At 39.7% G+C, this 25,067-nt stretch overlaps 2 protein-coding genes across 5 annotated transcripts; both read right to left on the bottom strand.

Moving 5' to 3' along the window:
- Positions 1 to 862: 862 nt before the first annotated feature.
- Positions 863 to 5,430, bottom strand: pou4f3 (POU class 4 homeobox 3). Its single transcript, XM_004076131.4, has 2 exons — positions 3,050 to 5,430; positions 863 to 2,721 (listed from the first exon to the last, which is right to left on the bottom strand). The coding sequence occupies exons 1-2, from the start codon at positions 3,200 to 3,202 to the stop codon at positions 1,792 to 1,794; spliced, it is 1,083 nt and encodes a 360-aa protein (XP_004076179.2). The 5' UTR covers positions 3,203 to 5,430; the 3' UTR covers positions 863 to 1,791.
- A 2,404-nt stretch (positions 5,431 to 7,834) lies between these two features.
- On the bottom strand, positions 7,835 to 24,966 carry rbm27 (RNA binding motif protein 27). 4 transcript variants are annotated; one of them, XM_023962137.1, is made up of 21 exons: positions 24,759 to 24,966; positions 22,467 to 22,585; positions 21,215 to 21,351; positions 20,997 to 21,076; positions 20,684 to 20,874; positions 19,983 to 20,294; positions 19,255 to 19,479; positions 17,830 to 18,012; positions 17,248 to 17,394; positions 16,972 to 17,125; positions 16,163 to 16,316; positions 15,731 to 15,964; positions 15,515 to 15,646; positions 15,190 to 15,315; positions 14,980 to 15,054; positions 14,693 to 14,869; positions 14,375 to 14,482; positions 11,183 to 11,401; positions 10,641 to 10,724; positions 10,445 to 10,564; positions 7,835 to 10,041 (listed from the first exon to the last, which is right to left on the bottom strand). In XM_023962137.1, exons 1-21 carry the CDS (start codon positions 24,815 to 24,817, stop codon positions 9,940 to 9,942), a joined length of 3,138 nt encoding a protein of 1,045 aa, XP_023817905.1. In that variant the 5' UTR covers positions 24,818 to 24,966; the 3' UTR covers positions 7,835 to 9,939. The 4 variants fall into 4 exon arrangements, with proteins under 4 accessions (XP_023817905.1, XP_023817906.1, XP_023817902.1 ...); XM_023962138.1 differs by having other exon boundaries at positions 7,835 to 10,044; positions 17,248 to 17,376; XM_023962134.1 differs by having other exon boundaries at positions 7,835 to 10,044; positions 24,759 to 24,965.
- Between the last annotated feature and the right edge of the window lie 101 nt (positions 24,967 to 25,067).

Below are 25,067 nucleotides of genomic sequence, written 5' to 3'. Positions count from 1 at the left end.
TAGCCAAAAAACAAGAAATATTAGACTTTTATCAGACTGTTGTTTTTTTCCTTACGCTCGTATTCATCATTTTAAATTTTCACATTTAATATATCTAGATATTTCGAGCGTCGGTTGACGTCGGTTAACTCTGAAAAAGAGAGACGTGAAGAAAAAATAAAGCTTTTTCCAAGCATTTGTCCGAATGCATGAATAGGCTGATAAAAAATTGTAATTATAACAATTAATTAAAATAATTCGTATAAAAATTTCATACCAGTTATTTACAAAAAAAGGTACACACAAAATTTTCCAAAACAAAACAAAAAAAAAGTAAATTGACGAATTGATAAAAGGTAGCTACTTCCTGTTGAACGTGTCCATCCGAGTCACTTCGCTGTCTGTCCCGTCAGACTTCTGCTCCCAGCTCCTCCGCTTCACGTGGTTTTATACCAATTTATAATCAATAATACATCGTACGTACTTAATAATTTCAAGCCTCATGCACGACAACCAGATAACACGAAGGCATCCATAATTGAAGCCGCAGGTCTACTAATTACACAGATGGAGGCCATCCGCGTGGCGCGTGAAGGACGCTCCTCTGCGGAGTGAGAAATAGTACCATCTACCTTTTCCTTCTTTGACTGTATCATACACCAAAAAATGCATTTTTAATCACGATGGAGATCCTGAGATCTATTAATAATACAGCTCATAAAAACAGCGTGTTTGCTGTGTCCCAAAACACCGCGATAAGCAGTTTAGACAGTTGCTCAGCAGGTACTTGGGCCCCGCACGCGCCTCACCTAAAACAATTAAACCAACACATTCTTATAAAACACAATAAATAAATGGAGATTTTTTTTAGTTTATTTTTTTTTAGAAAATAATCAATAATTTATTTCTTTTTAATCACACGTTATTCCAAGTGAATTCAGAAGTGAAGAAAAACACTTTCAATGTGGTGATCTGAGCTTATTTACCATATATAGCTGCGCTATATATAATAAATAATTAGACCCACAGATTACCAGCAGTTCTTTAAATCATGACATCAAAATTTTAAAATATTGCATCAGCCACAGCCAAATGGACGTGTCCCATAAAGACGGTGCCGTTTCATATTTCTTAACAATTCAAGATAAACAGTGTCAAATAGTGTGATGAGAGGTATACTGTTTAAATAATCACTTCTGTGTGCAGAAATCACGAACACACGGTTAACAAAGAGAACGGATTGGTTTGCAAAAGCAGTGATAGAAAGAAGTGAACTCTTTAAAAACATTTTCATTCCTAAAGCTCAGAAGTTTGACATAGAGAGTGGAATAATAGTGTATATTTGTGCATATAGGAGGTGGGGCACGTGGTCTGATCTCCACCAGTTTTTACAACAACAAAAAAAGAAAAAGAAAAAAGGTCTTCCGTTAAATAAAAGAAAAAAAAAACATCTTATGCTTTGCGCATTGAAGCAGCCAATAGATGTGATTTCTAAACAACAAATAATAAAAAAAAAAGATCCCTGAATGTGACAAACTGTCCTGGTGAATTTTATGAAAATGTGTGCAATAGAGCCATCCATCGACAACCTTCCCACGAATTAGTAACACTTGTAAATTCCCAGATCAACAAATGTAAAATGTGCAACAATGAAGTGCGTAACACCACATGGAAAACGAGAGGAAGTCTGTTTGGAAACGATCCCAGATGACACGCCAAGATTTGTTGATAAATCCCTGTTAGGCTACTCAGGCTATTATTAATCACTCGATCAAAAATGTAGCAGGCTATTTTATTCATGATGTGTCAAACTCAGTGCACGGCGGAGTACTTCATCCGTTTCTGTTTTTGCCTCTGGTTGCAAAACCACACTCGAACCACGTTCTTTTTCAGGTCCAGCTTCTCGGCTATAGCTGCAATTTTTTCCGAGGAAGGCCGGGGCTGGATGGCAAAGTATGCCTCTAAAGAGCGCTTCTCCGGCGCGGCGATGGATGTGCGCTTTCTTTTCCTCTCGTTTCCGTTGAAAAGGTCCGGCTTGTTGCTTTTCTCTCGGTATGCAGCCTCGGCTTCTTCCAGCCACGCCTGAAGAACGGGCTTGAGCGCGATCATGTTGTTGTGGGACAAGGTGAGCGACTCAAACCTGCAGATGGTGCTCTGGCTCAAGGACCCCACTCCGGGGATTTTAAGGTTTGCCAGCGCAGAGCCGACATCCGCCTGGGTCACGCCAAGTTTGATCCTCCTCTGCTTGAAGCGCTCGGCAAAGGCTTCCAGTTCCCTCGGATCCGACTCCACGTCGTTGGCGCACGCCATGCCGCCGTGCACCGACAGGGAATGAGGATGGCCCATGCTGGCCATCGCCTGGTGCAGTTGCCCCATGGTCTGTAGGTGGTGGTGCGGGTGCTGGTGGTGGTGCGCCGAGCTGGTCATCCCTGGAGGCTCTGGAGCACCCATCCCTGTCACAGCTAGGCTGGTGGAGAGGTGGTCCAGGAGGTCTCCGGCCTCCAGGGTTTGTCCGAGGTGGTGGTGGTGAGAGCCGAGGGTGGAGGGGACGTGGGAGATGGGCACGGTGGTGGAGGAAGAAGAGGAGGCTGAGGTGCAGGGGGCACTGCTCATGGTATGGTAAGTCACGTCTGGTTTGAACGGGTGGCTCTTGCCGTGAGAGACAATGCTGTCAGCAGCCGCCAGAGCCTCTGCCCGCGCCAGCAGGCTCTCATCAAAGCCTCCGAATATATTGCCCTGGAGCTGCAAGCAAGAGTGCGCATACTGGAGTCAGTGGGGAATTCTGTCAGGCAGCTCTCAGGATCTAAAAAACATTTTCCAAAAGCAAGCAGCGCCGAGGAGAGGCGAGAACCCTCCTCAAAGCACAGGTCATAAAAATTAATATGAAAGCTAGAGCATTGCTTGAACAGACATGTGGAAGGGGGGTGGGGTGGCAGAGAGGAGCGGGAGGGGGAGACAGTGGGGTAGAACAAAGTCCTGTCACATCAACTTTACAGACATTTTCCACAGTTACATATTTCCCCCCCTTCACCTGCGCTTCCCAGCCCTTCTCCCCTGACCTGAAACGTACCTGTGGGGCGGGCAGACAGACTCTGCGCATGCCCTCCGTGCCTGAGTGCAGGCCGGGATACTTGGGCTCGTGCAGGGCCGGGTGCATGGAGAAATGCTGCTTGCTGTTCATGGTCATCATCATCCTCCCCGCAAGCAATGTGGCCCCTGACATGAAAGCCGAGGGAGGCGGACAGACAGGGTTCCTGCTGCTCCTCACCACCAGACTGAACTCGTCACGTCGGATGCGCCTCCCGGCTTCCCTCTGCTCCCCCCCTACTCCTCCTCTTCTTTCAGTCCTCTTCTTCCTCCTCCCCTCCTAACTGCACCTCTGCTCAACTTACAGGTTAAGAATGTGTGGCCTGTGTGCGCAAGCGTGTAAAAAAATCTTTGCTAAAATCAATATCACAAATTCAGTCAAATATAAATCTATTAAACGTCATTCCTTTAATTGGTTCTGACCCCCTTTAGACGTTAAAACGTCATAGCTTTTAAATGTGGTGCTACTTTCATATTTAGAAACTTTTTAACACAGAAATGAAGTTTTTGGACAATTGTTTGTCACATGAAGCAGAAATTCCCGCCTGCATCTACAGAGTGGGTTCAGCACCATGGACAGCGCAGCTCAGACTGGGCCCGCGCGCGTTCCCTCCATCTGAAGGCCCCTGCTCTCTGCTCTCTTCAGTAGACTTCTCACGTGGCTGCCTGGTCGACAGTCTCAAGAACCTTGGGTGGACGGGACCCGAAAGAGGAGCCGTGCGGACCAAAGCGGGCTGATGACACAGCGGGTCCATCCGATCCCGCCGTCCACCTCTCTGGTTCCCCAGGCTGTGAATAATTCATCAGCACGGTGGGCATCCATTACCGCAGAGGCATGCTTCTGTTCATTACACAAATTAAAACAGCCAAGACCTTTTCTCAACAGGCAAACCTGTTGCAGCCAAACTCTGAGTGATGCATCCTCTGGTTGGTTGCATGCAGACACATAGTGCAGGAATCTTTCCTGATTCTGGGCTTTTCTGGTGAATCTCCAGAATTATCAATGCCTAAATTGTTTTAAATAATAATAATAAATACAACCATAAAAACGTATATTAAGAGAAAACATTAAAAAAAACTTTGGATTCTTCTTTAGAGATACTTTGATTATTTCCTTCTTGGTTCAGTCATGTTCAAATATCTTTTGGGTTACTTTTTTGGAGCAAGACAACTTTTTTGGGTTATGTTGATTTGATTTTACTCCCTTTATGTTTTTTTCCCCCCCGAGTTTTTCTTTTTCTTTACTAAATTAACCCAGAAGAAAATTAGTCCCCTTTTAAACTCAAAGTTGGGTTAAAATCAACCCAACCTTGGTCATTTATATCTATGGAGTTTTTAGTGTGTGGGACGTCTTAAGTGCTGTTATCAGATACCCCAGCTTGTATTTTAACAGTCAGTTTTAACAGTCTTACCGAAATTTCACTTTCTACAGAGGAAAAAGAAAAAAAAGAAAAACCTGCAATTCTCTAACAGAACAACAAAAACAAATCTGACTAAAGATGACTTCAGTTAAAAAAAAGGTTATAGGTAATGTTTCAAAATAGCTGTGTTTACCTTCAAACTGTTTCATTTTTATTAAAGAAAATCTGTGGTCTCATATTCATCTGTGTTTTTTGAGACAAGATTTTCTGCTTTAAAGCTTTTACTATCCTATATTGGTCAGCTCTTCATACAGTGGGGGCTTGAACCTTTTAGTTTGAGTCACTTTTACAGTTTTATTTAAAATATAAAGCTGTTTTATTTTGAGATAAAATGAAAAGCAAAAGCATCAGACCTATTCTGTTGGTCTCAATCAAGAAAAAGTTATAGAAAACCCTTCTGTTGTCTAGAAATTAAAAGTTTCTCACAGAATAAAGAGTTTTTTTATACTTCAAAGGCATGACACTTAGATCTGTCACTTTTACTTTAAAATATTCTCTATGGATGTTGATTCCAACAGGATTCCATTTACAAAAATATTGATAATTTTTCATTAAGGACATTTTGAACGATATAGGTTAGCCCTTATCATAACAACCAGATTTAGCATTCTTTAGTTTACAAATATTTATATCAAAACTTGTAGTATGAGTCATTTTAGACTTTTAAAATTCTTAATTTTAAATAAAGCCTATTGGCATCTTTGTATTCTGTCAGCATTCACACATGAATTTTTAAAGGACAATGCAGACTCAGTTTTTAAAATCCAAAGGGTTTTTAACCATCATACACAAAAGGTAAGACGGACTCTTAGCAAAGAACTATATATGAAGTAAAGGAAAAGTAATGCGCAGTTTTGGAGGAATACGACTGCATAACTGAGGGCCGGCAATGAAAAAGCAGTCATCCCAATGTTTCTGACATGACTCAGGCACATGTATATAAGCGAGGTAATTGTAATTGCATTATACATATATATATATACATATATATACATATATATATATATATATATATATATATATATATATATATATATATATATATATATATATATATATATATATATATATATATATATACTTTTGAACTTACTTTGAATATTCTACTAGTTAGTAGACATAAACAATATATCATAACTTTATGTGTAAATTTGTACACGGGTTTTTATTGATGATCTTTGACAACAGAGGCTTATCAACTTCTGCAGTCAATAAAATGTGTAAAAAGTTCTGTTATCTTCACTGTGGCAGCTGAGCTGGAAAAATGTTTCAAAACGAGCTTCCCTGCCTCTCTGAGGTTTGATGTAATATGTGAGATGGATCATCCAAGATGTCCTACAGGCTAGAACACCTCCATAAATTTATTGTTCAGTGACTTGTCCAACCTCTGAATTGGTTTGTTAGTCCATAGGTAGTCCTTTTCAAACCACAGTGATGTACAGAGCTTCAGCAAACACAGACTGGAAGATATCATAGCATCCAGCTGCAAACACACTAAGCAGATGTCTGATTTATTTTTTTATTTTACCCATAAAATATTTTAGCAAAGCATATTTCAGAGACATGTGTCATGGTTTTGTATGCAGTAAATGAAAACTGATTTTACTGAAGGAACTTTGCTTTTTATATTCCTCTGACTACTCTTCTTTAGAATGGCTTCGCCATTCGTTCTTATTTTAACCCTTGTGCTATCTTAGATGACCCCACCCTTCCATTGACGTGTTCTCCCTACCATGACAAAGGTGGATAAAGGTGGAAAGATTTCATGTAATCCATGGACACCAGTGAAGATCACAAATCATAGAAGAAAAACGGTTCAGCGCACTGTCTAGTGGGTCTAGATGACTCAACTCCCAATGTTAAAGTGCCTAGGATAGCACAAGGGTTACCCACCTTTGTCATGGTAGGAATAACACGTCAATGTAACGGTGGGGTCATCTAAGATAGCACAAGAGTTAAAATAAGAACCCCATGATATGTTTTTTTTTTTGGTTATGTAAAGAAAATCTATTGGAAGAATAATTCTTGACTTATTTCTAAGGGATCTGTTTTTGGATTATGTTTTTACAATCTGTCTTAAAACCATCATATATATCTATGCTTGTCCTAACTTTGGTTTTGCACATAAAAAGTATATTTTGTGTAGGAACACCTCCATCATGTAATGAAGATCATTTTTGCACCCAAGAAGAATTAGTTAGATTAATATTTTAGTTTTTCTGCCTAAAAAAGATGGGAAAATCAAACTTCAATGGTATTTTTGGTCATAGTATTAAGAAAACAGAAAATAAACAAAAAGAAAATGAATACAGATACCATGATGTAAAATATGTACATTGAAGTATAACAATATCCCACCAGTAAAATACACAAATTGGATGCCCTTGAGAAAGTGAGGATCTCAGCTGCTCCTCTAAAGCTGTTTGAAGGATGGATGTGTGGTTGCCCTGGATCTAAATGGGAATTTGACATATTTACAAAGTGTTTCCACTTTTTGTGCTTTCCCACTATTACTAAAAGTGGAAAATAGCAACATTTGAAACTGTACTCACAAAATGTCTCCTTACGACTTCTGGACAATTTTATATATTTAGCCTGAAGTAAATGCCACATTGATACCGGTATATATGAAGTTTACTTCATTTCTTTCTTCATTTATATTTTTTCCTCAAAACTTTATGGTTGTTAAGTAGCAGGTTTCCCACAGGAAAACATTGTACATTTTGTGTAAATGTTTTATAAAGACTATTAGAATTGACAAGAACAAGTACAGGTGTAAAGAAAATAAATTATTTTTGTTTTATATTGAGACATTTGTGAAATACTCTTTTCCCTTTTCCTACTTTTACTAAAACACTGGCTGGATTAAATGGATTACAATATCTCTGTTGGTATGTAAGCTCGCAAATGTGAAAGTTGAAATCCATACATAACTTTGTCTTTTGCTATTATACAGTATGTTTGGAATAAAATGTGATTTTTAAGGAAAGAAATTATTTATACAAACTTTTTTTATGTAATTGAATTTTGAGGAGTGTATTTTGTCTGAAAAGCATAAGGTGTGGACTTCAACACCTGCTTAAACTTCTATGTTACTGGAAATAATTGTCATTATTTGATAAAGCTCTGTTATTTCTTTTATTGTGGCTTTGCATGTAAAATAAATTAAATAATAAAAAATCTGCTACAAAAGCAATAAATGTAACCTTTTCTGTAAAGAAAAAAAAATCCAAATAGTTGTTGAATGGTCACCGTCTTTCAGGAATTGCCCTACGGTGACTTTTAAAATAAGCTGCTGATGGAAAATGAAGCATAAAAACATGAAAAATAAAGGAGACCACACATCATTTTATACAATGGTTTGTGGAATGCTTTTGCTTGCATTTTTTTTTTCTCTCATCTGTAATCTTTTTACCTTTTTTCTTTCAAATTTAGCTCTTTTCTTCTCTTTCCATGATCCAATTAGAATTTTTTTTTTCATCTTACAAGCACCCCATTCCTCTGTCTTTATTGGCAAAAGCAAACATGCTAGTAAATTAGAAATCCATTTTTACAAACAAAATAACATCAAGAAAATACATCCACATCCTGCAAATATAAACAGTAACAAATCCAAAAACTATTATCCAATAAACATTTTATACATTTGGAACTATTGTGTCATAGTAGCATACAGAGGACAGTACAAAAAGGTGGAAATGAGACGCTCCAAGTCCTGACTTGTAAGAAAAAACAACACATCCTAGGTTTGTCACTTAAACCTGCCTATGACTTTTATTAAAAACCAAGTTCTATATTTTAAAGATGAGTTAGAGGAGTTGATTAACCCTTAAAAAAACTTGGAAAAAGGAATTGTTCATATCTACAGGTGTGCTCAGAAGTAAAAGGAAACCAATTAGAAATGTGGGTTTGTGGGTTGTGTACATCACTCCTGTCTGCTCATCAACACAAAGGAAAGACTGCTACAGACTTGACTGAAAATCTATTGGCATCTTTTCATTTACCAGTAAACAAATAACTATTGATAAGGGGGGCAAGTCTGTACAAGGTTTTGTAAAGCTCTAATTGAATTTGGGACTTAAAATAAACAAGACAAAAGTGGATCTTTCAATCTTTTCAGTTGAAATGTGATTGTACTGATTGTGTCTAAACAGTTTAATAACATTCAAAGTGGCAAAAAGCTGCACCAGTGTTATACGAAGATGGTTAATTAAATCTCAGGTTTTTTGTTTTTTTTTAACAGTGTTCTCCACAACTTGGAGCAGCAGTCTTTAAAACAAATCAAAGTAAAGTTAGGGGAATTAAAAAAAAAAAAAGACTGTTCAACATAAATACTACACTTTGCAAAAAATAAAAAAAAATAAAGTAGTTAAGCATTCATGCTTGACCTCATCGACCTGAAACAACCATTTCTGAGAAATGACAGAAACACAACGTTAAGGGAGAAAAAGAATAACAGCAATTTCTCTTTCAAGCATTTACAAAATTTACAAAAGTAAATCACAAAATCCTGTAAAAACTCAGCAATCTGCTGACTGAGTAAGGCAAAGAAATGTTTATACATATTAAGGTTTATATTAAAATCCACTGTCCAGTATTACATTCAAACACCTGTCTATGGATGCTAATATTTTTTTTCTTAAGAAGCTCTGATCTTTGTCCTGCCGGGCCCCTTGCAGAACCACACCACAGATCAAAAGTGTTGCAAAATCCTAGAACACTGTCGCGCGCGTTTGGGTGATTATTCAGAGCGACGCCAGACTGAAGCAGATGCAAACGGAGATCCGTAAGCATCGCTTGTCCACCTATTGCACTGCATCCTTCTGTGCCAGTGTTGGCTTTGACGATACACTGTTTGGTAAACGCACGCCGTGGTGCCGCTAGAAGGGAAACATAAGTGTATCTTTCAACAATTTAGGGTCCGAAAAAAGAAAACTAAATGTGAAGAGAAGGAGCGTGATGAACTCTGCCAATATAGATCCAGCACGGATGCAGTGGAAAAATAAATCTCTCTTGAGGCTAAAGAGAATGATTTACTGATGATGGAATGGTTGTCCCTGAATGGAGATCTTTAGTCTTTTTACAAAAACTTGTGAGAAAAGAGCTTCAATACAGTATTTGTATAAAAATACCTATTCACAGTAGACACAAATGTTGTGCATTACTGATATTATTCATCTGGTAAGCACACTAAAACTTACATAGATTTTTTCCATCTATAAGAACAACTTAACATTTATTTTTCTCATCAAAAGTGAGATGCTTTTTGTGTTGATGAAGGGTTATTGACCTCCTCCAAGCTTTTTTTTTTTTTTTTGTGATGAACCATAAAGTAAAGCATTCTGCCTTCGACTTGTGTGGAAATTTACTGTAAAAAGGAAAATGTGAGTTCCTTTGCTCTTCCGTTCTTCTCAGTAGAGCAATGGAGTGAATCCGATTTTTTTCTCTCTCTCTATCGTCTCCAAGATCGACTCTCATTCTCGTCGTCTTCATCGTCGTCCTCTTCCTCTTCCTCCTCGTCTCTGTCCTCGCCTGGCAAATATGAGCTGGCGTCCTTCTGTTCAAATGACACTTGTATTTATTTCTGAGTGCTAAAAAGACGACAAAAAACTCATTTTTCGGCTTCACCTAAGAGAAATCCTAACATTAAAACCTCAGAAAAAATATTAAAGTAGCTTTAAAGTCTCCAAACGGGTCTAAGGACTTCACCTGACTGCAATACCGCTTCACTCGTGGGGCTAAGAAGCTCTTAGTACTTAGAGGCTCAGCTTGATTTTCCACTGGGAGTCACGCTAAAAGATTTAGCAGAGCTAGAAAGAAGAGTACCAGTAAAATAAAAAAAAAACCTACAAATTCAATTAAAACTCTCACTGGTTAAATATTCTGCTTTTACCGTCTTCTGCCCCGAGTGTTGCTAAATGAGTGAAGCTGTCTAGCAGCTGTGTGACCTCTCCTACCGTGCTGTCCTCGTCCTTAGCTTCTTCCTCCTCTGGCTCTGTTGTGACTGAGGGCGTCTTAGGTTTGTACCAGGATATTTGGAGCATCCGACCTTTGAACTTAGCTCCTTGATTGGCCGCCTGGAAAGCAAGAAACATGAATAAATACCAGCTTAAAAAGAAGAAGAGTGAAGTGGTATGGTCCATTTTCATTTACGTTCTCTGCTTCGCTTCTTGTCCTAAAGGTCAGGATGAGACTGTTGGCATCTTGATCTCCGAGTTCTTCAACTTCCCCAAATTTCTGGACACAACAGGACAAAGATCATCAGTTAGATGCACATCCTCAAAATGTCTGCAAGTTAACCGCGTTTACAGTCTTTTGACTATACAGTAATTCTGCAATTAACAGAATTCCAGTGGATTCTGAAGCGGAGAAAAGCAGCTTTGCGCTGCTATGAAACACTTTACAGCAGCGAAGTGCTTAGCCAATCGATGTAGATCTGCTGATTCTGTCCCAGAGAAAAGGGGATTTGTGCCATTATGAAGCACTTTACACTAGCTATGTGTTGCATATCCGATTTGAAAAGCCGCTCGTCTCTGTGGATTGTGTAAACAGTGGATTCGTTCCAGTATGTCAAAGAGCTTGTATTACTGAGGTGTCGCCAGTGTTAAAGAGTCCACAACAAAAAAACAACAACAACCACCACATTTTAGCAAAGTTTACAGGCCTTTTGAGCAAAAACAAACAAGAATCCTCACCACAAAATGCAGCCTTAGTTCCTCCTTCTCTTCCTGTGTGACCCCCAGAATGACCAAAGCTCTGGGTCTGTGGTCGATCACCATGCGGTTCACCAACCCGCCCCGCGCCGCCATGTCCCTTCGGCCCCGGCCTCCGTGTATCGCACCGGGCCCCTGTAGCATTTTTCCACGGCCCCGGCCTCGACCTGCTGGGGGCCGAATTAAACCCAACCGTGTCGCCTAAAAGAAAGACAAAAAGGACAGATGTGGAGTTGGAGTGTCATACTATTCACTGTACTGACGTTAACGCCTGTTGCAGTAAAACTTTTGATCTGGTTTGAATATTTCTATTAGCTGCAAACTTATGTGAGAAGTTGAAACCTTCTCTACATGTTCAGCTGCCATCTTTTGATCTGCCAGTCTCTTTGGTTGTCACTCCTTCAATTTTTGAAGCAACATCGCACCTCTTAACGACTCGACACCCTCCCAGCCGCCCTCTCCTCCATTTGTCCCTCAGTCGCCTCGCTCTTTAATCGTCATTCTGTGACTCTCCAACGCAGGGCGGCGGCTCAAACTTTAATGAGAGGGGGGGTTTCATCAGCGCCACGACTGATGTCTCTGATTCGGCTTCCTCAGCAGCTGCTCCTCTGGGTTTCCCTAAGTGGCTGCAGTTTAATGTGCAGAATGAGAGCGGGGATGGAGAAGTGGAAGAAGCGCTGGGCCTTTAATTTTTTAACAACAAGCTAATTAAGGACCCTGGGGCTAAAAGCGGAGAAAAGTTTAAATAACGTTCCTCACAAACGCAACACTGTGGTCATCATGCTTTCAAAGAAAAATACTTATTTACCGCGTGTCAATTAAGAAAAGCGATCTATGAGTGTCGATGTTTTTTCACCCACAAGTCAAGGGGATAGTCATTTCTGACTCGATAACTCAAAAATATGCAATTTGCAATTTAGAATACGATATGCAAAATAAAAAAATAAAATCAAATAAAAACAAAATCAATTGCATTTGAAATTTTTATGGGGTTTTGGTGTCATAATTTGACAGAAAATACATTTTGCAACTTAAAATGTATTTCATTCTAATTTTCTAGTGTTTTAGTGTCAACTTTCAATAGAAAATGCAAAGCAGCCCACTGTTTTATTCAAATAGAACATTATACAGAGACTATATGAAATTATTTTGACAATTTTTGCGATTAAAATTAACTGTGGCCAATATTAATAACCTGAATTTAACAGTACAGAGCCAATACTAGAAGAAAAAAATCAATAACGCTGTTCCCTCATTCATCCCAGGGATCCGTTCCAAAGATAACCTGAGATACGTGAAATCCACAAAAGACAACAATGGATGTTTTAAGGCTGTAAGCTCCTCACTACACACCTGATGCACTTTTCTCAGACATACATGAATATTTTCACACTTTCCTCTCTTGTTTAAACTTTCGTAGAAGGAAATCAAACATCTGCTAGTGATTGAAGATTTATGTGGATTTGGCCAAGTGAACACATTCTGTGCAGCAGACACGGCACAGAGATGTGGAAAGCAGAACACAATGCAATGCTTAAGAAAAAAACAATGCAATAAAAAATAGAAATAAAGGATGGCGGAAGGAGAACCGCCATATAGCGAGGGACCACCGTACACAAAGCATGCCCCCCCCCCCACCAACACCCCGGCCTCTTCTGATGCACAGCACGTTTTCAGTCCCACGGCTGCCTGTCAAATGGGTTTAAACCTGGACTTTGATTAAGACACAGCAAACCGTAAGCATTCAGGAATGTGGTACACTTTGTTTTGTGTGCCCCTAAAACAAAAGTGACTAAAGTCAGGTATGGCGTATCTAGAAACCACTAAGGGCAACTCACATTGGTTCTAAACTAAAACAATAATAAAAAAAAGACTGGCTCCCAAACCTACCATTTTCCTGGTCAGAGTTAACATTTTTGACATATCTAATGTGGTGAAGTTTTATCAAACTCTTTTAAAACCTAAAAAAAGTTAAAAACGAGAGATTTCTCCTTTAGATTGACAGAAGCCTCACCTCCACTGAGTGTATAGTGACTCTAATGTTTTAAAACAAACAGTAAATACCTAAAAATCAGACTCAGTGAACTGGTTCCTGGTTACTGTTACACTGTAAAAACGTCAAGTCTAAGACCAAAGCCTTGCAAATCTCACATTATTAGGAAGGCGGGTTCTGTCATCAGTTGCAAACTGGAAACCTTGGAAGCAGTGATGGAGAGCAGGTCGCTGAACGAGCTCTTATCCATCATGGACAACCCAGACCATCCTCTCCAGCCTGTTCTGGACAAACAGCGCAGCTCCTTCTCTAGGAGGCCAGACAGTTCCGCTCCAAAACTGCCCGGTACCGGAAATCCTTCCTACCCAACACCATAACACTGTACAATAAGTCACAGTGTAACAGATGACTTTTGCACATTGTTACCTATTTGTAAATAGTCTTTCAATTATACCACCCTATTTGTTTAAATTTATGCTACATTTTTGTTTTTTATATTATTCTATTTTCTCTTGTGTTTACTTGCCATGGTAACGCACAAATTATCCACGTGTGGGATCAACAAAGTACTTCTGATTCTAAATCATTTACCATACCAACAAGATAATGACCAATACTTAGCATAACAAGAGATTCCCAGTTAAAATCTTGAGAGGAACAGGTTGCAAAACGTTTTACAATTAGACTGAAATGCATGACGCCAAATAATGCAAATATACATCTATAATCAACCAACAAACCTTATTGTTTTTGGGTTTCTTGTCCCTAGAAATTTTTTTTCATCGCTCGATTAATATTATTTGCAATCGTTTCCACTAACTCTGTTTAGTCGTCTTCCCTCTCAGCAGAAAAAACAAACAAACTGCAACAACAATCTGATCTGCAAACTTCCTCAGCCATTTCTTGGTATCACCTCCTTCAATTTGGCTCTCAAGAAAAGTGCTGAACCTGCAAGATGCTGTCAGAATAACTCTGTGGCGCTTTTTTAGAGACGTGGTTTCAGTGCAGGGCATCTCTTCAGATCATAAGTCATTGATAAGAATTTTGCACACACATAAATGCAGCAGATTTTGGCTCAAAGCCGCTGCTGTGAAAGTGGCATTTACGGGCAACCGGAGTGAGTGGGTGGGTGGGTGGGGTGCATGGTTGGTGTGTGTGTCTGAAAATGTGGGGGGTTTTACCTCCACCTGCAGTTGCCCCAGTTTCCTCTTGAGGTCCGTGGTATCTTCTCCAGAGCTCATCTTTTTGTGAATTTCCAGCTCAGCATCCAGCAATTCCTTGTGGGTCTGCTGAAAAACAGGACAAAGTCTTAACATAATATTTGGGAAAGCTTACATTAAATTATTTATTTATATTAGAACTTAAGTTTTTTCACAAAGGTTTAGGGACACAATACATTTTAGAAAATGTCGTGCCACTTTAACCCACAAACAATTTTCCCAACAATCTCAGGGGGGGCTTATAGATTTTTACTCAGAAACTTTCATTTGTAAACTCACATCTGTTTTGGTCTTGGGCTGGTTGGGGCTGGTCTTAACTCCTGAGACCTGGGAGGCGGCGTTCATTTCATTCTGCAGCTGGCTGATCTTCTCTGTTAGCTCCTTCAGGGTTTTCATTATGTTGGCTCTCTCCTCAGGCTTCATGCTTCGGTTCTTCTCCAGCCGGTTTATCAGTGCCTAATAGAAACAAAAGCAAAAAATAAAAAAATTCCCCAAGAAGTCAGGGGTAAGACATGGGCAGGAAACAATTCAAACATCAGGAAGACCCAGAAGAAAAACCTCCTTACTTTCTGACACTCAATTTGTGTCTTTAACATCTCTTGTTTCTTCTTTCTCATGTCCTGTTGGAGTTTTAAAGCTTCCTAAAAAAAAGGAAAGACAAATCTGTCAAAATTTGCAGTCAAAAAGTAAAATCCTTTTATCTCTTTTTTCAACAAAACCTTCATTCTCTCTCTTTCTAAAGCAGCCAAAACATTGAAATCAGTAAAGAAACATGCCTGCTTCTTCTTGAGAGCTTCCTGTGCTTCCAGAGCTTTTCCTGTTTGCCCAAGGCTCTTTGAGGACGGCTTCAGAGCTGTGGATGTGTAGGGCCCCTTCTGGGTGTTTGTGTGTCCAGGCGCCACCTAAGGGTTAAACAGAGGAGGTGAAAAATAAAATAAAAAATGAAGCTCACCGAAACTAGAGTGCAGACGGCAGCAAACTTTGGTTGACACTAAAATATACTGTTAACCAAAGTTTGCTGGCATCTAAAAACGGTTTGAAGCTGAATAAAGGTATTCTGATTATGCTGTGAGCGTCTGATGGTTTAAAACTGAAACATACGGTGGCGGTGTCAGAGGTCGGAGTCAGGTTGTCTGTCTTTGATGGGTTTGTGGGTCCAGCTGTGGCGTTCTGCTGATGCTTGGGTGGGATGTTGTTCAACACATAAGTAGCTGCATTGTGCTGCTTAATACCCTGCAGTGACATGAAATGATAAAACTGTGTAAAGTGCAAAAAAAAAAAGCATGTTTTCTGTGTGTTTGAGCCGTTTATGCTAACCTTATGCATGTTGATGTGCTGCAGCCCTTGGCCAGGTGTGGCCCCAGGCCCCTGGTTTCCTAAACTCTGCTCCTGCTGCTGGAGACCTGCAGAGTTGGTGTCTGGCTCGCGGTGCCAATACACACAAATAAAGCGATTGTCCAGGACCGCCTCGATGCTGGATATGGCCCGCCTGGCTTCTTCGTTCTTTGTGTACTGGATCAGCGCGGCTCTTGGATCTCCACCATACACAACCTTGATTTGTATAACAAAAAAAATAATGACAATATTGAAGATTTGCAGGGGGAAAATATATTCCTTAAGTGAAGATGCTGCATTGTTCAATGCAAAAGAACAGTTCTTTAAAACACAGTTTATGGTGACGTTCTAACCACAGGTCACATCCTCCTCCTGACCTGCGTCAAACACTTTGTAAATGAGGCCGGGATCTACCTGGATGTTGACGATGGTTCCAAACTTGCTGAAGTGCTCGTTGAGCTTGGTGATGTTGTTAAGCTCCGGGGGGATCCGCCGAACCTCCAGCTTTGTATTCATGTAGTAATTTCTCTTGGGAAAAATCCCCTTGTGCCGGTTATTGAAGTTTGACCTGAAACAACAAACGATGTGGATGTTTTATGCTTTCAATAATACTTTTACTGTCAGAAGAAAAGAAAAAAAAAAAAGTATAAAAGATGAATCCATCGTCATCAAAAGAAAAAATAAATTTAGGCATTTTGAACTTAGTGCTTCCGCTTGTCATGATAAATGCATAAAAGTACAAACCTTAAATTTTGTGTTTAAAGACAGAAAAAAAATCTTACTGTGATGAAGCTTTAAATAATCTCAATTTGTAATCTATCAAAGTACTTAGATCATGAGAGGGACAAGGAAAGTCACATAAGATAACACTCTCAAATAGGAGAGATTCAGGGTCAAAGGAAGCTCAAGTTCCATACGGAAACCAGAGTTCCTCTGAAGACTTACTGTGAAGTTTCCTGAAAATACCTCAGGCTTAGGTGACCTTTAAAGACCCACTGATGAAATTTGTGTTTTTAAACATGTTCTTATGGCATTTTTCTCATGATGGAGGACAACATTTATGAAAAAAAAGCTTAAAATTGCCAGAGTATTTCTTTATTCAAAGTGTTGTGAATTAGGAGCAGATGCGGTTTGACAACGAACGCAGCTTTGTAGACGACATTTGAAGTAGCAGTTTCTGACATTTTTCCTATAGGTAGTTTCTATTGGTCCCCACTCCTTACTTTTCCATCCAAGGTTTTTTCATCACTGGTCCTTCAGCTGTGATGGCCCCCATGGACCTCTTCCTGCTGTCCTGTTCTGTGTTGAAACGTGACGCGTTAGCCCCAGGGGCACCGACTCCGGTTGCCGGCTCCGTCTGGATCACTATGTTGGCGGCTAAACATTCCACACAACACAAAGACGGACAATTGTGAACTCCTTCATGAATCTGGACAAAAGCCCAACTGAAAAGCCTGACTCTCTAAACAGCTTTAGGCTCAAATGACTGCAGTTGTTACCTCTGGAGACCTGCCCTTCGCTCGATGTCAGACCAATAAGGTTGGAGCGCTGGCTCTGCACCCGGGGAATAAACTGCCGATATGAATTGGGACCGGGAGCAGTCAGGCCTGGAGATTCGGGGTTGTAGCCTTCAGGATCATAATTATCTAATAAGCAAAACAAATAGAGGCACCGGCACATACATTTTACAATAATAATAATAATAATAATAATAATAATATATCTTTGATATATATATTTAGACTGAAACTTTTCAAATTAAAATGTCTAAAATAAAATTAAAAAAAATGTGTCAATACAAGACGCATCTCTCCAAAAATTAGGTTAAATGATTATAAATGTTAGGGACTCCAACATTGGGTGACTTCACATCAACTCCACAAATACTCCTGTTAACAAATAGCACCACCTGCTGGTGCACAACTGTAACTACATCCTAAAACTTCCACATCACGTCACACATAGCTAACAAACACACACACACACACACACACACACACACACACACACACACAAACAACAAAGATTTAAGAAAAAATGTCTTCTACTGAAGCGGCTCAAAAAACATCCCCTCTGCTTACATTCAGACTGAATATATTGTGGACGAAGAGACACGGTTGAGGATGAAGGGGGAGGCTGAGGAGGAGGATGAGGAGGAAGAGTAGGTCGAAGCCCAACCAAAGGTGGTCTAATGAGAGGAGAAGGCGTGACTGCAGACTGGTGATTGGGGGAGTCGATCCCACTCGTCGGTATTAGTGGGGGTCCTGAGGGAGACAAAACCTCCAGGTAATACTTCAGGTACAATCAGAAGAATGGCACAGAGCGTCTGGGACATCTAAACTGTAAACAGGATTCATCCAATACAGAACATAACACTATATGAGGACAAACATTTTGTAAATCATCTTCTTAAAAAACCAACACTTAGCAACAATTGCATGGTTATTTTTTTAGGGATGGTACACATAACCGACATTTCCCCTGCAACTGTGGCTGATAGCCAATATTTGCCGATACTTAAGTGTCTACTACAGTAACACAAAGTTTAGATTTCCTTTTTGTTTCTGTTTTAGAAATGCACAACTTTTCTTTACTGGACAATAATCTTGTACCTGACCTTTTTAACATAAAGCAAAGGATCTTATAGGAACAAGTATCACTTTAAAACTTTCATATAAATATATCTGTAAGCATTCAGACCATTTATTTCATTTTAGACTGTAAACCAGAAGCTCCCAATTGCCAGGGTAAGAACAACATGTATCCCTATCAAAAACAACAGATACTTGAAAACAGTTAATTACTGACTATGACTGTAAACATAAGCTTCCCAATCTTTTAGAAACAAATATTTATTACAATAATAAAGTGTTTCTGAAAACAGTCGGTAGAATATTGGTAGATTTTTTTATATAATACTGATAAACTCAAATGATGCAAATATCAGCCAATACCAATACTGGCACCAATATATCGTCCATCCTTAATTTCTTTGGGTTTTCTAAGAAGTTAAGGGAAGATTTTTGCTCTATTAAAGTTCAACTGGAAGTTCACTTTTGCATAAAACTACGTACAGAATTAAGGGATGTTAATTTTAAAAAAACAATGCTCGTATCACCAAAAAAAAGCCTCAGAATATAAATCATAAAATTCATTGATCCATGTCTTCTTAAAACAAGATTTTGTACTGTTTTAAGAAATAAAACTGATTCTTAAATGTAAAAATGTCTGATTATATTATTGAAAGCTCTGCATTTAAACAATTCAAGACTCCTAGCAGTAGTAGTTTAGTAGCAGTAGTTTAGTAGCAGTAGCAGTAGTCAACAGTTTTGATGACCAAAAATGTGTTTTTGAATGAGATCTAAAAAAAAAGGATCCATCCATATATAATCAAAGTGGCTCAAACTGTAAACAGAGTCAAGAATGTGGGAAACTATTTTGCATTGTTTCAATATTTTGTCGGTGCAAAGCATCCTTTTAACATTCAGGGTAACATTTCTACTCACTGGCCATTGGGAAGACGCCGGGTGGCGGATGGCCGTAGGGTGGCATCGATGGCATTCTGAGGGAGGGGGGTGGCTCTGGGATTGGCGGCATGGGTAGTCCAGGGGGAGGCATGACCGGCGGCGGCGGGAACGGAATCATATTGGGTAAATTGACATCGTCGACGATAAGGGGGTCGTTGCCGTGGTCGAAGAGACAGAGGTCACCGCGGACACAAAATCCTTTTTCTGTTTGGGAAAAAAAGACAGGATAGATAAGACATTGGGTTACTAAAACACTTTGATTAAAGTTATTTTTTATACATTTGCATTTCTTTGTATTTAGAAAAACAGGAAAGAAAAGGTAGAAAGGGGCTGGAATGACACATTTAGCATGAACGATAAAAAGAATCTCACAGGTTCTGCATTTACCCAACTGCCTCATTAAGACACACAACCTCCAGTGAAGCAGAGGGCTTCAGGGATGGGGGGGGGGGGAGTAAACTCTCTTGTGTGTCTGTTGTACAGGTCTGCTTGCTTTGCTGCCTTCCAGTGGGGACATGGGACTGACTACTTAACAGTGGTCATTAGTGAAGACACTAAACAAGGCAGTAAACTCTCGTGGGAGCAAAACAAATAAAGCTGAGAACGCCTCATCATGATCACGTTATCAAACACAAAGTCACCAACTGCCCTTTGAATTGAACCAACTTGAACTTAATTTCCCCCCCAAACTGCAGGCGAGCTCCTACCGTCGTAATCCCTGCAGCGCTGCTTGAGCGAGGCCCCCTTGTTGCCAAAGGCCTTGCTGACCCCATCCTTCCTCTGAGCGGCGTAGTAGCCCGACCAGCTGTCTGTGGTGCTGTCAGGGAGGTGAGCAGACGTCGCCACGGAAACACCTCCGGCTCCTGTGGCTCCAGCTGAGGATGAGGGAGGGAAGGGGTGTGGAGGTGTAGGAAGAGGCAAGAGAGGCGAGGCGTGCTGCTGCTGCTGGGATCCAGATGTGGCCGATGAGTTGTAGCCGTCCTGATCCTTTCGTTCCACCTCGAACTTTGACTTGAAGTCTGTCCAAGAGAAGCAAACAGAGTTTTAGAAGGTAAACTTATAAATGTTTGTAACAGATTTTTTTGTTCTTCTTCTAATGCGATGTAGATTAACCTTGTGGATAGTAAGGCCAATTCCAACCCTGGTTGTTAAATCCCCAATGATGCGGTGGCAAAGCTGTCCACATTGTTTCTTTATTTAAAAAAAAAATTCTGATAAATACTGACTACAATTGAACCAGAAAATGACACAAAGACAGTTTCCTCTGATCTCCTTCAAACAAAAAGCAGCAGGTTGTCTCCAGCAGCTCTGGTGCATCTCTAAAGCACAGAGGAGCTTCAGCAGCTCGTACACCTGGGTGTATGACCTGTCCTGTTCTGATTGGCTGTGAGGAGAGCTGCCTTCTTACCTCTGCCTCCTCTGTGCTCCCTGTCCCTGCTTTTTCCTCGGCTCCCGCTCCTGCTCCGGCTGTAGCTCCTCCCACGGGGGCTGCCCCTGCGCCGCTCGTGCCGCTCTCGATCGCGGTGGGAGTCGCCGCCTTTGCCTTGCCGCTCAAAGTCGCGGCGTTTGCGCTCATCTCGCCTCCGGTCGTCACGGCTCCTGTGTTTCAAACAGTTTGAAAAATGTGATCAATTTGATTACTTTTTTGATTACATTTCACTAAATGAAGACAGTGAACACAGGTAGTGATAAGGTCAGACTGAATGTCAGATATTTCGAACCTGGAATCGTTGAATTCTGGGCGGTTTCTCAAAGGGCTTCTTCTGCGCCGGTTCTCTCTCTCCTCCTCTGGACCTTCAGTCTGAAGGAAAACAGGAATCACAATCAACTAGACAGAAAATACTTGAATGAAATGCTAAAAGCAAATCCTCTTGTAGTGATTTATACAGTAAAGACCGTTTGAATGTACTTTTGTCCTAGTTTGAATAAGGATACATACCACTGCTCCCTCCTCTCCTTCAGTCTTTACAGCAGGAGCTTGAACCTCCTCTTTTGGAGCCTCTTTGGGTGCCGTATTTCCCAGGTAGATTTTGGTTGTCAGGCATTCAAAGAGTTTATCAACAAATCCAACCGTCTCTGCAACAACAACATCAAAAAACACGTCAACAAAAGGAATTTTGGTACAAATTAAGAATGAGAGTCCCACTCCCATCAACTTCACAGTGTTCCCAGTGGTCTTTTATATGCGATTATGCTGTTTTTAGGCAAAAAAAAACAACAAAAAACTTTGGCTTTTTCAAGGACAGTTTCTGCAGCTCATCAAAAATTCACCGCTGAGCTGTGGGCAGAACTGTGGGTGTTCAGCAAGCCTGTCCTCATTTCCCATCATCCCTCCGTTTACATGCTTCCCTTCCAGCTTACAGCCCCTCACACTTCCAACCTAACATTAGCGGTGAAACGAAAAAGGCGAGAAATATTGGAGCTATCCGGCCGTACACTTTTGAGTCAGGTGTCTGCAAAATGAGGATCTAGTCGTCTACAAGGATGCATCAAAATGGAGCGGAGCGGGGAGCTAGTGGCCTGCCGATTATATCCCCCAAGAAAAGAGGGTCCAACCCTTTTTTATTATGTGACAAAACTATATTCTTAAGTTATTACTCAGCACTTCCAGACCGTGATGCTGCCAATTCAGATTTGAAGAAAAAAAGAAAACCATCATCTACCACAAACTTAGAGAAGACATCTGACTGGAAACATTGAGGGAACTCAAGATCTTCTCTGTCCATTGTTTAAGTCAGTTTCATTCCTACATTTAGGGTCCAATAAGTTGCACCACCTTCCCCTACACTGCAGAGATGAAGATAATGTTTCCGTTTTGCTTAATCCTCTTAAAAAATGCAATCATCTACTCTGACTTGTTGCATAAAAAACTTCAAGTCCTCCTCCTCCTCCTCATTTCAAGAGAAAATGCAAATTTCGTCTGGCAACAGACCAGCTGAGCATGAATATCCCCACAGTAACACAATTCCTGTGGCAGAGAGTGGCTAGCTACCGTACTATGTTCAAAATGAATAAAACACAACTTTACTAAGTTTAAACCACTCAACTCTAACACTGTAACGCTTAAAGAATAGCCTGGTTTTCCACATCTGTGTCTGAGAGACTTGTGTGTCTGCAATGCCTTTCGGAGTGAACCTGCTTTGCTAAAACATTCATCAAAGCGTCATAATCGTCTTCTGTGAACGACGTACCCTTTTGTAGAAAGACATCGAGTTGATCAGCACAAAGGGCTTTCAGCTCCTTCTCGGGTTTGTCCTTCTTCACGAGAGCCACCACGTAATTCGCCAGCGCAGACGGGTCAGCATCACATCTGCAGGGAATGATGAAACACGACAGCTGTCTGAGTTTATGCAGGGAAACTTCAATGACAAAATAAAAGCTCAAACACATTTTTTTTAATGGAAAGATAAATAAACAAATAGACAAAATGGAGAGACGGAAGCAAAACTTCGTAAAACCAAAGACAAATATGTGTAAGAAGAGTGGAAGTAAAGAAACAAGGTGTGCTTTCTAGACTAGTAAAAAGAAGAACATTTTTAATAGATTTCTTTATGAGACTGACACAAATAACAATTCTGAAAAAGGTAAACAGTATATTCAGCGTGACAATGAAAATGTAGCACCACTGTCAAAGCTACATTTGGTGCGACAAATAAAAATTAGTACAGATAAAGACAAAGATAAAGTGACAAAAAACAGCAGAGCATAAAATAAACCATAAAGAAATATTAAAAAAAGATTATCCATTTCATTTATAGCTGCAGAATGCATCATGTCACATAGACTTGTGAGGAAGCTGTTAATGTCACAACTGGAAGGTGTCATAGTTTCTTTCCCTTCTCTTTTCAATTTAATTTCTTTTTTTGCTGGGACAGGACAGCTGTGGTGGTTAAAATCAAAGCAAAAGAAGGATATTTGGAGATTTAGAAGGCAACATAGCAAACATTTAAACTAAGTTTACATGCTTAAAAAATACCACTTTCTAATATTTTTTAGAGCTTTACATAACTTCATTTATTTTTCAGTCACTGCATAGACAACGAATTCAATGGTTCCACATAGGAACAAAAACAAAGCAGAATTTTATTATTTAAAAATATTTATATTGGTAAATATATTATACACTGCCATTTTGGGCCTGCACAATAAATCGCAAATTTATGGTTATCGCAATATCAAGCTGTGCAATATGCATATCGCAAAAGATGGCGAAAATTGCAGTAATTGCAATAATAATTGCAATTTATGGTTACCATAAATGTGATAAAACAATCTTCTGGCAGCTTGAAGTATTTAACAAATCAAATAAATCCATTTATGCATTTGACCAATCGGATGAAGCCCTTTTATATTAGATTTTCGCCTCCTATGTAGACTAGGGTTAACTGTTATTTAAATGAAGCAGTTGCAGTGAAATGATGTTTCTGTTTGTTTTTCTATTTGTTCATGTATCGCAAGTTATACCGTTATCGCAATATTCATCACTAAGATCGGGATTTTCTTTATATCAGGAGCTCATGTTAAAATGTTTCTTCATATCGTTCAGCCCTATGCCATATTAATAATTGTTACTGAAAAAGCATTTTACAACCCAAACCAGGCAGTTTAGAGTCTATATTGATCAAGAAAAGATACATTGCAAAACAACTTATGCAGTTACTGATAACATTAAGCTAAAACACACTTATTTTTGCTCATCAAAGGGCAGTTTTGACAGCGGTTGCAAAAAACAAAAAAACAAAGTAAAAATAACTTTCTTTCCTCTAAAAATTTTACTAATCTCTAATTCAATCCCTTAATTTAATCTCGACTTGATTTTAAACTCAGAGATTAAATCTTAACAAGATTTCATTTCATTTCATTTGTGTTGGTCAGTAAAATAGGAAAAACGAGAAAAATGAAAATGATTCCGCAGAGTTTTTAAATCTCCAGGCGGGTTTATTCTCTGTTTCATGTAAAACTATACGTTTCATTGTGTATTTTACACCCTCTCCCCCATCATTTAACACATTTTTATTATAAATCCGATTCATAATCACCCCGATGATGACTGGGGGAGGAAAAAAATCGTGTAATAATTTGACTTTTGTAATGTGTTCTTTAAAAGTGACATTTTTAAACGTGTTCAAGCACAGTAACGATGCGTCACTACGGAAACCAGCCAACAACAGTAACGTTTAAATATAATTTTGTTCAAAGTTGAATTTAACGCTCAATAATTTGATGTGAGCCGCAACAAAGTTGTGCGCCAAGTAGTAAATCGCGGGGAGCTGCTCTACAATAGCAGTGAAAAGAAGGCACGCTAATAATAATTCTGTTTTCATAGAACTACAGTAATAAGCACTATACAAAGGCCAGCTCGTGCCAATGGTGGCTTGCTAACTCGTGCATATATTTGCTATCCGAGTCCCACCACGGACCCATTGATGCCGAGCTAACCCGGCTAACGTATAAGCTAAATGTCATTTCATTTCAGCACTCACATAGGCTCCAGGAGTTTTGCCAGCCATGACTTCAAGGCATCCACATTTTCAATGATCATCTTGAGGAAGACTGAAGTACTGTCTATAATACGAAAGCGCCTTTTATCAACTCTATTTTCATCGTCTATATGTATTTATAAGCCTTAAGGCCTTATGTCTCTCTTCTCTGCCAGGTCGGACAAAACGGTTTACGGCTTTAGCGACACAAACAGATCTGTGTCGTAACGCATTGCCTGGCAGCGCGCGTTTATCTGTTTTCTTTTTTGCAGTAAAATCAACAACAGTGGCTCTAAAAATACGAAGAGACCA

The sequence above is a fragment of the Oryzias latipes genome, chromosome 14 (assembly GCF_002234675.1).
Source record: "Oryzias latipes chromosome 14, ASM223467v1".
In the NCBI taxonomy this organism is placed as follows: domain Eukaryota; kingdom Metazoa; phylum Chordata; class Actinopteri; order Beloniformes; family Adrianichthyidae; genus Oryzias; species Oryzias latipes.
Note: the sequence above shows the minus strand (reverse complement) of the source record. Positions and strands in the feature narration are given on the sequence as shown.